This window comes from Cariama cristata, unplaced genomic scaffold, assembly GCF_000690535.1.
Source record: "Cariama cristata isolate BGI_N322 unplaced genomic scaffold, ASM69053v1 scaffold11134, whole genome shotgun sequence".
Lineage (NCBI taxonomy): Eukaryota > Metazoa > Chordata > Aves > Cariamiformes > Cariamidae > Cariama > Cariama cristata.
Window position 1 is genome coordinate 21,539 of NW_009611265.1, and position 15,574 is coordinate 37,112.

Consider the following 15,574-nt stretch of genomic DNA (forward strand, 5'->3'; position numbering starts at 1 on the left):
GGGAGATCTCATGTCCAGGGCAGATTTCATGTAAGAAGATTCACTTTTCCTTTGGAAACACAACTGCTTTGATCTGATTCTCAGAGCAGCTACACCTGTAAAAGACAAGAGCATCTCCTGTGCAGGGAATGCTGAATTTCATAATTGTGTGCAAAAGCGTGCGTGTATCTAGAGTCCTGTTAATCCAAACCCTCAGTTAGCTTTGTGGATGTCGGTGTGTAACGCGTGGCAGCAGACCAACTGAATGATTGCACTTTCTGAGACACCTTTGGTGCTCCTGTTATTGTAAACACCCCTGATTCAACTGATTCTGGTTTTCCTGAAATATTGTATTACTTCTGCATTACAGATTTTGCCTTTTCCATATGGAGTATGTATGCTGACTGGCTGCTTTGCAGAAACTGTGATGGAGAGTTGGGATTTATGTCAATGCCGAGTGCCCGCAGCTCCAGCTGCGTCTCCTTGCTCCTGCCCTGGCAGGTGCTGAGCCTGCTGGAAGGGCACGGGGGGCTGCAGGGGCCCGGGGGGATGGACACAGCGTGGAAGCAGAGTCAGTCTGTTGTACCTGGGTCTGCAAGGGAGCTGCTGTCTCATGGTGGAAGCTCCTTTTTACTTCATTCCAAAGTTTTTGGCTTGGTGTCTTTAGTAACTCAGTTATGAAGTCCTTACTACTGCTTTGTGAACTGTTGAGCACCTTTCTATTACCCTTTTTTTTAAAAACAGATGAACTAGGCTTTTCCTGAAAGCGAGTACAATGACCAGTGGCTTTACAGGTGACAACCAGTTCTCAAGCTGTACAGACCAGACTATCTCAGAGAAAAGAGGCTTCCCCTGGAGTAGTTTTATTCTTTTCGTAGACTCCTGATTGTCTTCACTGGATCATTTTGTAGAGAAGCCGGTTTCCTCTCCCAGGAAACTCGAGAGCAAAACTCCCATTGACCTGAATAAGCAGGTCCAAGGAGAACTCCTGTGTTCCCCCCAGGATTTGGTTAGCATTGCAGGAAGTCTGGCTTTTGTTCATTCCTTAGTAAATGTACATTGCAAGTCGTCTTTTAAAAAGATAGTCAAAACAGCTTGGAAAGATTTCTGTTTTAAATATGATCAAGGTAAAGCACAAGTCTGAACATATTCCTATGTGGAGCTGTCAGTGCAGTGTCACTAGGGCAGCATGCATTAAGTGGTGAAAGCAAGCTGTAGCCATCAATAACCTTGCCAAAGTGTTTCTTGGTACTGGATATTTTGTGTTTGTAATGACCATTTCTGACCTCATCCTGCAAACACGCAAGTATTTGCATGTTCTTGTATTTATTGGTATTGAATGCGATCAGTCTGCTGAGTTGAGAGATGTATGCATGCACTCAGGTACTTAGAGAATTAGGATTTCAGGGGCACAAAATGGAGGGTGCACCATATATAAGCAACTGGCAATTATAGTTGCTTGTTAAAATAGTTTACAGTGGCCTGTGAGGCACAAGAACGAACATAGCACAGCTTTAAATAAGTATAAAATTTTAGATTGTATATCCTGTATCTTGCTGAAATGTGAAACTTGCACAATTATTTATGCCACAGATGAATTGCATCTAATAAAAAAAACCCTAAATCCTGAAAAAAAAAAATCAATCTTCCTTCCAATTAAAACAATTCTCCATTTTCTTTTTGTTAGCCTATGAGACTGTACTTTCATTTAACGTCACAATGCTCTGTGACCACAGAAGTTATGTATATTTATGAAAAAATGGACCAGTATATCAAATTAAATAGAATGTATGCACCAGGGAATATTATCCTGGAGTACTTGTCGATGGCATGAGTGTCGATCCGCATGCTGACGTATCTCTGGTTTTTCCGCCTGCCCGAGCCCCTCTCAGACCCCAGCGCCAGCTGCACCATCATTCGGTCTTGCTTATCTCCGTTCTCGGACACGTAGTGCCCCAGTTCGTTGACATCCCCATCGTTGTAACCGCCGTCCATCATCATGGGCCGAGGCTGGGGTAGGCTGCACGCACAGGGAAGCTGTGGACACGAGTAAATGCAGGATGGTTTTGAGTTGTGTCCAGATCTACAGAGAAATCCCTGTTTTCCTTACAAAAGCGAAGGAGGGGACAAGCCTGAGGAATTCAGGCTGCTGGGATACAAAATGGAGAACAAGAGGATGGAGCTGGGCAGCAGCTTTTTCCTTCTCCGTTTTGATGTCCGCAGGACACGGCGCAGTCAGGGAGAGAGCGGGGCTGTCTGTGGAAAAGCTCATCTGGCTTAAGCACAGCTATCAGGGTGTAAATAAAGGTTGGGCCTGTACCTTAACGCTGAGGGCATTGGAAAAGGGGGCAGAGGGAAACCACAAGGAGGTATGGGCGAAGCTTGCCTCATCTGAAGAGAAGAGCTTCAGCTGAAATTTTGAGTGGTTATAATTTAACGTAACGAAGGCAGAAGGGGGAAATTTGGGCCATTGTGTAAGTTCAGACTGTGCCTGGAGAAAGGTGGGGGATGTCTGCCGTGTTATCTGAAACCCAAAACGCAGTATCCATCTGGTGCTATTTGCAGGTTTGGATCTTCAGTATTAAAAAATATTTAAAGGTAAAATCCTAAACCCCATCCCGATTATACAGGCAGTGGAGGACTATCCGTAGAGCGAGTTAGCGTCCTCAGGCTCTGAGGAGCGAGCAGTGAGCTTGGGTGTGGGCTGTCTGTAGCAAATCTGTATAACCCACGCCTCGCTGCTGGTGTCTTTTTTGCACCTGCTGCCTTCTCCCCAGGCATCTGAGAGCAGCACACTGTGGTTGCAAACTTTTGAAAGTTTCCAGACATTTGCTATACCTTTTCCCAGGGGCAGAAAGCTGCATCGGAGATAAGAAAATCTTACCTTGTCCCGCAGTTTCCTCTCCTTCCGCTCTTGCACCGTGGTCAGGTAATTCACAGCCGCGTATTCCAGCACCGAGAGGAAGACAAACACAAAACTGACCCACAGGTAGATGTCCACTGCTTTGATGTAGGAAACACGAGGCATGGAGGCGTTCACCCCGGTGATGATCGTGGACATGGTCAGCACGGTGGTTATCCCTGGGAATACACCAGCAGGGAGACCGTAAGACACTTCCAAACCAGACTCTTCATTACAAATACAGCTGGCGTTACAATTTCCTGACATCTGAATTTACCTCGCAGTATTGTTTTTCACGTTTGGTCGATGGGTTTCACTGCCTGAGGAGGGTCCAGGCAACCCTGATTTCTAACTGGGGTTTTCTTGTCTTTTTGGTGAAAACAGCTCTAGTTCTGCTCTCAGGGTGTTGCTAGCCCGGTTCCTCGCGCTCCACCAGCCTCCCACCCCATGGCCTGGCAGCAGCGCTCTGGCCCTGTGCTGGCGCACCCCATCTCCAGGCTCAGGGCAGTCCCTGGGGGGGGGTACGAGTACATTGAGTCACACTCGGTGATCCTTATGAGTCCCTTCCAACTCAAGATATTCTATAACTCTATGATTCTGAGTATCTCAGCTTCTAGTTCAACCCCTCCGCAGCACGGACACTTCTGCTGCTGCTTCCAACAGCTTCCCCAGGCCTGTGTTTTCCGTCTGCTCCTGGGAAGTCCTGCTTCGTGGGAAGTCACAGAAGTCACCGGCCAGCTCTCACCCCTGATCTGTGCCTTCCCCGGAGCAAGAGCAGCGACCAACAGGGTCCCGTAGGGCAATGCTGCCCCGCGTTACACCATGGGCGAGCACGTCAGCAAGGGCAGGAGCCCCTGTAGTTCGGTGTTAGCCGGGCTCTGAGGGAGGCTCTCTGTGGCCCTCTTATTTCAGGGGTGAATTAGGTCACATAAATGATCCCTTTGAAAGTTGAAATGGTGTATAACAGCACAAAAGACTGAATTCACAGGAATATCTAGGTGCTAAAAAGTACTGCGAAAGGCAGTGCCTACATCTTCCAAAAAGCCATGACTCAAACCCTTATACTCCTTTTAATACTGTCTCAAGGCAGTGGATGCTGTTTCTAAACACAGACATGGATAACTGCCCCACCGCCATCTCTGTTAAGCCTCTCTATATCCCCTCCACTGAGGAATATGATTTTAACAATAAATAAAATCCTGAGGTGTGTTACCTGGAATAAGCAGAAGCAAACTTGGGCTTCAAGTCTGCAAAGACACAAACAGCACTTTGCTAAAGACAAAGCACCTGCTTTAGAAGAAGATTTATGTCCATACCATACTTCTGCTCCCATGGTGACTCCTCTGACATATCACTTCATCTGTCTGAAAGATGCTGCAAAAGGGGAAGCTAAATCCCCACATTGCACTATAATTTGACAAGGGCAACAGCGCAGCTCAGCTGACCGCGTTACCTCCACCCTCCCTCCTCTAGCAAAACTCCATAAACTGAAATTTTGGCAGGGCTGCTAATACTGATTTTCACCTTCTTACTCGCTGAAGTCTCTGAAGGATACTGACACTTTGGCTCTGTATGTACCCCATCTCTGTTAACGGCAATAAAAGCAGAGTGGGATGGCTGCTCTCTGATTTGCACCACGTCCAGCTAGCGCTTGTGCAAGCAGGGAAGGCAACTTGCTTGGCACCGCAGGGCCGATGGAGAGTTTGTAGCATGGCCAGGCCCCTGCAGGGGACACACATGTGTGGCACAGCTGTGCCCCAAGGCAATGCAGGGGTAGCGCAGAGGAGAGGGAATTTTGTCTTGATGGTCAAGGCTGCAGTTGCAGCAATTGTCTCTTAGGTCTGCCAACTACAAAATTGTTTTTACCTAATGGGACTCTAGCGGGAACTGCTCGGCGATCGATCCAGAAGGACACCCAGAGGAACTGCTCGGCGATCAATCCAGAAGGACACCCAGGACAACATGACCATGAGGGTGGCAGGGAAGTAGGTTTGGAGCAAGAAGAAGAAGATGTGTCGGCGTAAAGTGAAGTTTATATAGAGGCGATTGTACCACCCTGTATGACAGAGAGAAGGAAAAAGAGAAGTCGCGCCGACATCAAACTACTTTCAGGTAAGATGTTGTTGCATCAGGGGAATAGCACCCCATTTGCTTTCAGAAAAACACAGTTAATGACCACAGATCATTGCAATTTACAGAAAATTCTCCTTACTGGACCAACTATCAAAGTCAAAGCGTCTCTCAGGACCATATCTTCCAGAGAGGTTAATATAAGCTTTGGACCAGCTATCAAAGTCAAAGCGTCTCTCAGGGCCATATCTTCCAGAGAGGTTAATATAAGCTGTGCACTCGGAGAGTTTAATTCATGTTAAGAGTTGGTGTGATCTTGAAGGGGATCAGACTACATAACCATAACCATCAAGATGGAAGTCTGTGTCAAGGACAGGAGCCTGCTGTGCACTCGGAGAGTTTAATTCATGTTAAGAGCTGGTGTGATCTTGAAGGAGATCAGACTACATAACCATCAAGATGGAAGTCTGTGTCAAGGACAGGAGCCTTGGCGTGGAAGAGAGACAGTTCTGATGGGCCACAGGGAGACCTCCCAATGGAGAATCCTCCATGGCCAAGGTCGAGAGGACAGTTGGCACCCCTTCTTTCCCCATCCCACTCTCTGGCAGGCACGCTGGTACCCACCTGTGCTGCTGTAAAAGGCGAGCTTTGTGGTGGTGTGAAACTCCTGGATCAGGAACTGGGACAGCGATATCCTCTCGTCTGTTTTTAGGGAATCGTTCCCATTCTTCCAGTAAAGCATGAGGTCATCTTCAGTGTAGGCATCTAGGGGAGCAGAGCAGATGTCTGTGCAGCGCGCTGAGCCAGCTGCTATCGCACCCACAGCCCAGCGTGTGCCCACACACCTTCCAGGCTACCTGGGAGCTCCCGGCAGAAAAGGCCAAATGCCACCACCCAGCTGAGAGCCGCGCCGATGGTGGGTACGCTTGTGGCAAGGAGCGGACTAACTCATCATCAGAGCCCTCCGGCCTGATGCCTGGTGCGTTTTGTGAACCCTTCTCTTTCTCTAATTGTAATTTCGCACACGTAGTATGTGTGTCAGCTAACCCACTGCATCAGAACTTGAAACACTGTCCCTTACAAACGTCCTAAACTCAGAAGCAAAGGAAGGGAGGGAGACTTAGAGGAAAGAGCCTGCTTGGAGTAACGGGAGGAACAATCTACCAATGGTCCAAGGCATGCAGGAGGAAAAACTCTTGGGTAAGTTTTCTGCTGTGAGGCACACATGAACATTACAGGTCTTATTTTTTTAATACATGTGGAAATAGAGTAATGTTAATCCTTTCAGATGGGTTTAGTAGCTTTTCCCAGACAGGGAGAAAAAAAAAAATCACATTTAAATGTAATAAAACAGATTTAAGATTATAATTTCTTATTGCAAGCTTAAGAAGGAGAAGAAAAAAAACTCCTAAAAAGCTAAAGGTTTAAAATACTGCTGTATGAAATCTAGCCAATTTTATGTGTGTCATACTTGGGACAAAGGAGCTACATGTGGAGATAAGCTGGGTTTATCTCCAATAGGTGTAAGAAACATAAGAGGAAGGTGATTAATGTCACTGCCCCATCACGGTTTCTACACCATGGATGAGCAGATGGTGCACGTGAGGGGCACAGGGCCATTTATTTGTGTGTTTGAGGGCACCTCGGCAAGCGGGTGCTGCTGGAGACTGCTGGCCTGCGGGCAAGCGGCCCAGGTGCCCTGGGGATGGGGTGGCAGCGGGGCAGCCTGGCTGGCTCTCAGGGACACTGAGACAGGACAATCCTTACAACTGGTTTTTAAAAACACTGCACTGTTGCAAACACCATCTAATTCTAGTGAAAAAATACGGGCAGGGTTTTTTTTCTTGGTGTTGAAATCTGCTGACTTTGGTTAGAGCTCCCAGGAGTAAAGCAGCAGTTTAATTATTGGCATCATTATTGATATAATTAATGCAATACAGTTTGGGTGCCCATGGGGTGCAGCCCTTGGCTCCCCTACACCTCTGCTTTACTTACAGCTTTCAATCTCCAGGGAACATGTCTGCGTGTCCAGGGGAAAGCGACTAAAATCCATGTTGCACATTGCCGTTACTGTAACTCTAGGAATAATAAAAACCACTCCATTAAAAACTTGTCTTCTTATGTGACTGAAAGATAGTAAAGCTGTGAGGTTTTGGGTTTTTTTTATTAAGTAACTGTCTGCCTAGTAACAGTCCACTAAAAAGAAATACCTTCCATTCAGCTAAAGCCATTCCACTTTGCTTAAAGCCATTTCTTCTTCTCAACAAACTAGTGTTAGAAAAGATGATGAGAAAGTTAGGCCATTAAAAATTGCTACTAAGTGACAAAAACATTGGAGAAGAAAATGGGAAAGGGCAGAGAGGACACTTCTTCCTCTTTGACTGTCAGCAAACATCTCCCTGCGGAGATCTGTGCTTTCAGCGGATGCTTTGTACAATTTCCATTTATCAAAGCCACCCTAGTGCCAGGAGGGATGCAGGTAGTTTTCTCCACCCAGCATGAATTTCCAGCTGCTCAGTGAGACCCCTGTGCTCACCCATGGGCAGGAGCCATCAGAGGGCCCAGGCAGTGCTGCCAGAGTTGGGGCTGGAGCTGGTGGGCAACAGAGAGCATGGAAAGGCTCTGCCCCGTCAGTCAAAAGCTCTGGTCTTGCTATAGTCTGATTATCTCATTTTTAATAGTCTAATTTTGTGTTTGCACTGGAAACATCCATGAAGCTTGGCTCAACTGGCTTGAACTCTAGGGAAGTAAATGAAAATGGAAGTGTAAATCATAATGGGGAAAGAATTAATGAATTATAGCAGGGCTAATGGTAGACAGATGTCTGTCACAGAATGACGAAAACACAATGCAGTCCCTTCTGTTAGTAGTGCTTCCGCATGTGCAGGTTGCCACTGATGTTGCTTTCCTATCTGGATTTAGTCTTTGAGTGAAAGTGCTTGGCTTAGATTTGTTGTTTAGATGTTAGTGAGTTCTACAGTGGTTTCCAAGACAAGAGAAGACAAAGTCTGGCAAAGAACCTTAAAAAGGCAGACATCAAGGAAAAATATAATCTACAGACAAAGACATTCACCAAGGGCAGGCAGGCAGTAATGACCTGTTTGCTTTTAAGGGGAGACCAGCATTCATACTTCTCCAGCATTCATAAAGCACCCCAACCTGCAGTCGCCACTGAATAAAATAAGGAAATGCTCTCAATTTGCTGTTCAAGATGTTCACCACCATTTTGTACAGGACATTTGTTCAAGCACAAGACTGTGTGTGGCAGGATCTGAGTAGTTTGATATTCTTCTGTTCCCACCTTCGTTAGACAGCAGTAAATGCTTGCAATGCAGATGATTCGTATCATGCAGCTAAATGAAAGAGTATATAGGCGTGCACGCTATAGCTGAATATTATGTCGTTTTATTGTCCTTTTCCTACTCTACTAAGGGGCTGAGAAAAATCTGCAAAGGCCTAAGGAACACCTGAACTTTGTCTAATACACTGAATGAAGAAAAAACTTTAATAATGAGAAGGTAGACACTGTTCAGGCTGTGAATTCCAATGAACAGTAAGATAAAAATATCAGAGAAGAAGAAAATTCAAACCGATACCCCACAGGGAATCAAGAATTTCTTTGCTTGCCTTCCTTTCATAAAATCTTAAAACACCTCGTCAGGCTGAGAAGTTGATCTCCTCACCTCATGGCAGGCTCAGCTCTGCCTCTGCCACTCCTAAGGTCACTGTCTACCATGCCCTCGAAGACCTCCACAGCCTTCCCGAACAATGTGTTCTGCAACCTCATCATTAGTTAAATCTATGCTTCTTGCTGATACTGACCTCCTATCAGTCAGATTTTCCTTCTTTTTTGTCCTTCAGAATACATTATCTATCATCTGATGCTTTGTTTATTTATGATGTATTTTGTTATTTCATTGCTGTGGAGGTTTTGTCGACATTCTTGCATCAGAATATTGTACAGCAATTTCCTTTCTAATAGATTTTTATGGGTCATTTGACAATATTTGTTTTCTAACTGGATGGAGCTGCAGCCAAGAAAAACAGAAATGCTGATTTTATCTTTTTTTGGAGGCTGACAGATGCTCCTCACTGAGTGTCTCTGAGTATGAAAGTGTTACTTATCAGAAAGAAAAAAATCCTGGTTTAATAATGTTCAGACTTAGGTCAGCAATATTGCTCTCAAAGCTGATTGACCAGTTGGAAAATAAGGGAGAAAAACCAGGGTTGGGATCACCCCTTAAACTAGAGGACAAAACAAAGTTTACCCAAAATGTCCCCTTCGAGGAGCTTTCATACATTTCACATGAAATGTGAGCAACAAGCAGGATGAGCCAATGTCAAGTGTTTGGGTAGCTCTAGCCATACACGTGAGTCACCAGGAGCTATATACCCTCGCTCTGAAACTTGTCACTTCATGCACTGAAGGATGTTCCATCTGTTTTATTGCTTATCATAGAGTTACATTGTGCCCAGTGTAATTTATACTTCTTCATAATTATCTATAAGAATAGAAATTTCACATTTTGCTAGGCCCAGAGTGAAGTGGCTAACTATAGCTGTTCTGGACTTGTGTTTATTACCAGGCACTGCCTTCTTCCTTAGATGGTGCCTTGGCCCTCCAGCAGTGCCCCACGGGGACGGCAGCCCCCCGGCTCCCTGAGGAGCTGCTGCGTGGGGCCACAGCTTCCCGACAGCAGGAGCAGGGGCTAGCCATGCACGCAAGGCGAAGGGACGCTGGTGGATCAAGCAACGTTGGCATAAAAATCGGCTTCCTGCAGCAGGCACTTAATGAACTTGCACAGAGACCCAGATGTGGGTGGATGGTCAGCACATTCATTCTTTTTTATGTTTTTTTTCTCAGTATGAAGTCATGCAAAAACACAATACAGGAATCAATTAAAGCGCTTTCTCTCTCACTCCACTAATGGCTCACATTGACCGAATGCAGCTTTACCTGAGGCTATAAAGTACCTTCCCATCTGGCTGGACCCGCAGCATGACGTTGTCCGTGGTGGTGTCATGGATGAAGGAACGCTTGGAGTGGACAAAGAACATGTCGGGGACCCAGATCTTCTTCACCAGCCTGCCGTCAAAGGTCATGCTTTGGTTGTTGGTGCTGGGGAAGGACAGCCTCTCGTCTTTCCAGTAGTGCCTCAGATAAAGCGTCATGGTGAAGTCCTGCAACAAACAGACTTGTGTCACAACTTACACCTCATCAGCACAGCAGTAATTTCTCCTCTCTGGGACAAACCACAAGCTGTAAAACACCATTCCTGAAGGCACATCCATTCCCTGAGCTGCAGGGGACACGACCGGCTGCGGCTTGTTTATTCCTCAGGTCAGACCGGGTTCAGAAATCAGAGGCCATCCAGGTGGCGAATCCACCTCTGAAATGCAAATGTTGCCTTTTGGTGTCTGTAAGCCACTCCAGAGACCAAACGGCAGACATGCCGAGGCAGTGGTAGGTGGAGAGTGCTGCCGACCACTGAATCCCCCAACCATAAGATGCTGCGTTTCTGGAGCCAACAGTGAAAAAGCATTTACTGCCTGCGTTGCCCTCCACGCTGCTCCGGCAACTGCCTTCCCCCAGGCAGCTGGAAGAGCATGCTGCGGCGGGACCTCTTCCACCAGGGCAGCCACTGAAATCTTTTTCACTCAATATTTGACCAAAATGTTTGTTTTTTTCTCTTTCTCCCCACATATTGTACCCTTAGATCCAAGGGATGCCCTTCTCTTTGAGCTCTGTTGCGTTTGGAGTCAGACCCCAGAGGCACGTACACTTGAGTTTGCCTTTTTCCTGATTTCAAAGGAAGCCCTCACGTACCTGAAGATAAGCTCGCACACACGTGTTTGTAAGCATGGTATCTTTGAGTGTAGCATAATATATTGCCCACAAACTGAGGGATGTGTCTAAGACTGACCAGTCTGCCTCTGGGGTAGAGGTAGTCAGATGGGTTTGGGGTGGGTTTTCTTTAAATTATTTGACATTTTAATTTTTTTTTTCCATAACACTTTCCAAGCATTTTGAAATATGGGCGTTTCTGCAGTCTTTTTCAGTAGAAGTGGTTTGTTAGCTGCAGCCTGCACTATTATTACACTAGAGGCCAATATAATTCTTGGAAATGCTTTATATTGCATCTGACTGAAGCTCTCAAAGCCACTGACACGTAAATTCTTCCTTTTCCTTTGATCCATTCTACAGCGTTCTTTAACATCTTTTCCCTGTATTCGAATTTAAAGAAGATCATTCTGGGACACATTTTACATTGACTCCTGTGTGTTAACCTGTTCTTTGAACAGTAATATATTGACAGACATTTGTTTGTCAGTGAGAAGTTGATGCCTCACTTTTTTTACATCAATTTACATTTATGGTTGCTGTGGAAAAATCAAGTATTGTCATCTTTCATTAGGAAAGATTTATTAATACTAGTTTTAGGCTATTAAACTAGGAACCACAATTTTTTACAATGCATCGTCTGAAAATCCCCCAAGCAACTATCATATAATATCTCTCTCTTCTTTTGGTCCATTTCTCGGAGGCGTTATTAGCTTTCCCATTATGTTTGCAAATGAATTTCCAATCCTGTTTTCCAATCTGTTTTTTTCCTTCTTCCCATTTTTCCTCCAGATAAAACAGCTGCCCCACACATCCTGCAAAGGCTCTGTTAATTTCAGGGTCACTGGCCCGTAATAGATATTTATAAACTTTTAAATTAATTGGACAAAAAGAATCTGATTTGTGACATCCTAATGAAGTTTTATAACATCATCTGTTATCTTACCACTTTCTTGCAAATAGTCGGAAAGTAGGAGGAAAAGAGGAAAGATTGCTATATCTAACTCCTTAAGCTTAAATTTAGTACAGAGCAAATATCTCTGCCACTGATGTCTCTTTATTTAAAAAGCAAGCAATGATCTTGCAAAGCACCACAGCCTCTTTCTATAAAGCTGCACGAGTTAAAAATGATTGATTCTGCCAATATAAAGCCTTCTCCATCATTATTTTGCAAACAGCCAAAATTGACCCTGAATGTTTTTTTTCACCCGAGGCCATACAGTGCTTTTCCCATGTTGCTGGGTGTTGCAGCACGATGTTACATGAGGAGCAGGGGCAGTATTCAAAAACCGGGGGAAGTCATTCAAAATCATAGTGCTCACTTACAAAGTGAGTGGGTTTGTTTGGTATTTTTTACTACTTTAAAACCCTCAATGTCAAGTTCTTTCCCTTTGCTTTCAAGTCCCAAAGCTTTTCAGGGGCTCTCTGGTCACCTTCACAAACTTTGTCCTCAACCAGAAGGGCTGGGACCATCCCAGGAGAGGTGCAAGGCTCGGAGTCCCCATGGCTGGCGGTCAGGGTGCCAAGAGCATCAGAGACAGAGGGGAGGGCTCCCCAGGGCTGGGGGGAATGTGGACCCTGCTGTGCCTCAGCATTGCAACCCTGCTGTGCCCTGCAAGTGGTCCTTGGCTGCAGATGCCCCAGCCCGCTCAAAAGCTGAGATAGCTGCAGTGAGAGGAGCCCAGCGTGCAACCGGGACGGCTGCCGAACACCAGCTGTGCGGCCACACAGCCATGTTCCCGGCTTAGAAGTGGGAGGAGGGTGGGCACAGGCTTTTTAACCCCATGGCTCTTAATTAGGAGCACAGGGAAGCTGAGGCTTTCTTTGAAAGCTTCAGAGCTGTTTGATACATTTGTTGAAAGAGCAAAGCATTTTGAAAAATATTCTGTATTGAAGTGTGGCTTTTTTTTCTCATTCAAAGCAAAAGCTGGGCTGCTGAGGGACTCTGGGGATGCTCTAACAGCGTGGGTCTGACAAACTCTGGGTTTTGAAAGGGTGAATAAAATTGGTGTAGGTCTTGCAATGTACATGCAGGGCCATCTCTCTTTCCCCTTCTGTGCTCCTGCTCACCCGCACAGGCTGTTGTCTACATGACATGTATGTATGTAAAATCTTTCCATGGAAAACCTCCTGCAGAGATCATACCTTACTTTCAACAGTGTTTTGTGATGAAAAAAGCCCCTCCAGCAAAAATCATCAGGACCAAAATCTGCACCACTTCAAGACTATTTGAAAACCGACCCTTTTCACATTACTACTCGTATGGTAGGAAATGAAGGACAGCGACTCAGTGAGGGATTTAGCCTGTGCAGAGCACCAGCATGAGTCCTGCGTGCCCCTGAAATCCTGCTTCAGCATGGGTGTGCAGGTACAGGAAGGACCAACAGAGCCTTGTGCTGGTCCCCAGCACCCAGCAGGGTGACACAACCGCTGATGTGCCAAAGGCAAGTTCTGAGGAAACTTCTCCCCTCTGAGCTCATTCTGGCTGCCCTGTCGAGAGCAGGACTTACTGATCTGAACCGGTGTTACTCTCAGGATGGCTACATGGCTTCTGGATGGGAGCTAGCTGGCCCCTGACCACCTCAGTACATGGCCAAAGTGAGACTGTGTATGCAGTACATCAAAATGCCTTAAAACTAACATATTAATTGCTCTCCTCACAGCTTTTAAACATGTTATCCCTTCTTAGGAAAATGTAAAAAACCAAATCCTTCAGGACAGTCTTAGCAGTGTGGTATCATTTTCTCCTAGAGAAAAGAAAATGATGGATTTCTTCCTTCTGCTTCAAGGGAGATGAAATGGTAGTGTGAGGTCAATAGAAGTAATTGTTGGCAGATTCAGACCAAACCCGAATCTGCCTTTGGGAGCCTGCAGAGTGTCTGTCCTTGGGGCTGTTCAGAGCCCACAGACACAAACCCAGGCAGCCTGCTCTAGCCAGCCCTGCTGTCAGCGAGGGTTTGGGCTAGATGGTCTCCAGAGGTCCCACCTGGCCTTAGCCCTTCTGTGACTCTTACCATGTCCACCTCAGAAATGCTGTCCAGACTTTCAACTTGGACATCCACCCCAACAGGAATTGCAGGGCCTGGGGAGGGAAAAATTAAAAGTTGACAAAGTATAAACCTGGTGAGACAAAGTAATCCTCTGGCTTTTGTGTCTTAGAGATAAAAATAGATGCTCAGTCTGAAATAGAAACAACAGTAAACCAATTGAAAGTAGAAGCGATTGGAATTCGTAGCAAAAACTTCCTAACAACAATCAAAATCAGCAATGAGACTGACCAGTTACTGACTTTCTCTTTTTATTGTGTCATCCTACATGCATGTCTTCAAAATCTAAAAGCAATTTGAATCGCTTTTAGCTCTAGCGCTTGGGTCCAGAGCTTGCGAGACATCCGCTCACACGGGGAGCAGCGGCAGCACAGCTAAGGGATCGTGGGAGAGTCAATCCGAATTTTTCCCTTACTTCTACTCCCCTCTCAGGCTAATGACATCCCTGAGAGCTACTCCATGTATTTGGCTTTCACGTCACTCAGTGCTCAGCTGTGGAAAAGACAGGCTGTCGGGAGGGGATGCGTTGCAGGACACAGGCCTGTGCCACTGAGCCTGCGGCTCCCGAGGGGAAGGGTCCGACCGTGACCCCACGTAACAGGGAATTCGATCTTTTTTCCCTCCTCCAGGCTTTGACTGGCCCCTCATATACCTCTGGCAATTACAGTACAGGAGATCTGTCAAGACAAATCATGCTCACATTAGTGGACTGCTATGAAACTGAAACCTTTTAAAATTAATTGAACATGCTGGTATTTGGTATATTGAGCATTTAGCAATAAAATCTTCTTCCATCAGAGTATATAATGGTATCCTGGATTTGAATGACCATCTGTCAGCCAGAAAGGGTAGATAAATTACAACATTCTCTAATCCGATGGGCTGAAAGAAAACGTGTTCTCCTTCATCCATTTTCCTGAAAGCTTAGGTTGCGCTAGCACACAGCCACAAAACTGTGAGTAAGTATTAACACACGGCAGTCAAAATATTTTATTTTGGGTTATAAATGAAATGGCCAGGTCAGTAAGCGTGGTACCTGATTTGATTATGCACATGCATCACCATAGTAAGACAAAATCTTAGAATTTCCCCAGCATCCGGGAATAAACATAAGGTGTATTTACAGATTTTTATCAGAAGAAATTGTCACTGAATACCAGGAATAATATATCGCCTGTAATCACATTTCTATGCCTTTGACTGTGCTATTTGCTCATCCAAGGAAGAAGGCTATTTCACTGCACCCCTACCCCCACAAGCATGTCATGAATTCATAACACAAAATAACAAAAATCGGAGACAGAAAAGGCTCTGCTTGTCAATCTCCTTGTTCACCTGCGTACAAGTTACAGTATAAAGAAGTGGCAAGGTAAAACAGGAACAGTGACAAATGTGCATGTTTCATACCTCCAAAACCTGGTCTCATGCTGAAGTCATGGTCGTCTATTCGCAGCAGCTGCTCTGACTTCGTCAGGGGAGATTTGGTGATGTCAGGGCTTCGTTTTAGGATTGGGCTACCAGGAAGAGAGAAGCACAGCCATGAGCCCTGAGCGGTGCCTGTGAGGAGTACGCGCCCGCTTCGCTCCATTACCCCTTAGACCATTTACCCCTTAGACCATACCCATGCGATTGCTTGCGGTGGTTGGCAGCGTGTCAGTAAAAAATGATTCCTGCACTCGACATACGGCTTAGGCACCTGTGACAATGCTGGCATCGAGAAAACATTTGTTTGGT

General features: G+C 45.7%; 1 protein-coding gene across 1 annotated transcript; it reads right to left on the reverse strand.

The window, feature by feature from the left end:
• Nucleotides 1-1,728: 1,728 nt before the first annotated feature.
• GABRR1 (gamma-aminobutyric acid (GABA) A receptor, rho 1) lies at nucleotides 1,729-15,353 on the reverse strand. The gene is made up of 9 exons (XM_009698185.1): nucleotides 15,248-15,353; nucleotides 13,808-13,875; nucleotides 9,909-10,132; nucleotides 6,947-7,029; nucleotides 5,576-5,716; nucleotides 4,838-4,937; nucleotides 4,748-4,800; nucleotides 2,864-3,060; nucleotides 1,729-2,016 (listed from the first exon to the last, which is right to left on the reverse strand). Exons 1-9 carry the CDS (start codon nucleotides 15,264-15,266, stop codon nucleotides 1,729-1,731), a joined length of 1,173 nt encoding a protein of 390 aa, XP_009696487.1. The 5' UTR covers nucleotides 15,267-15,353.
• Between the last annotated feature and the right edge of the window lie 221 nt (nucleotides 15,354-15,574).

Bases quoted from the DNA above. Each gene is read 5' to 3' on its own strand.
- GABRR1 (XM_009698185.1), bottom strand. The intron at 10,133-13,807 runs GTAAGAGTCACA...TGTTTGTTGCAG, and splicing joins GCATTTCTGAGGTGGACATG to GACTTCACCATGACGCTTTA. The intron at 7,030-9,908 runs GTAAAGCTGCAT...TATTATTCCTAG, and splicing joins AAGGTACTTTATAGCCTCAG to AGTTACAGTAACGGCAATGT.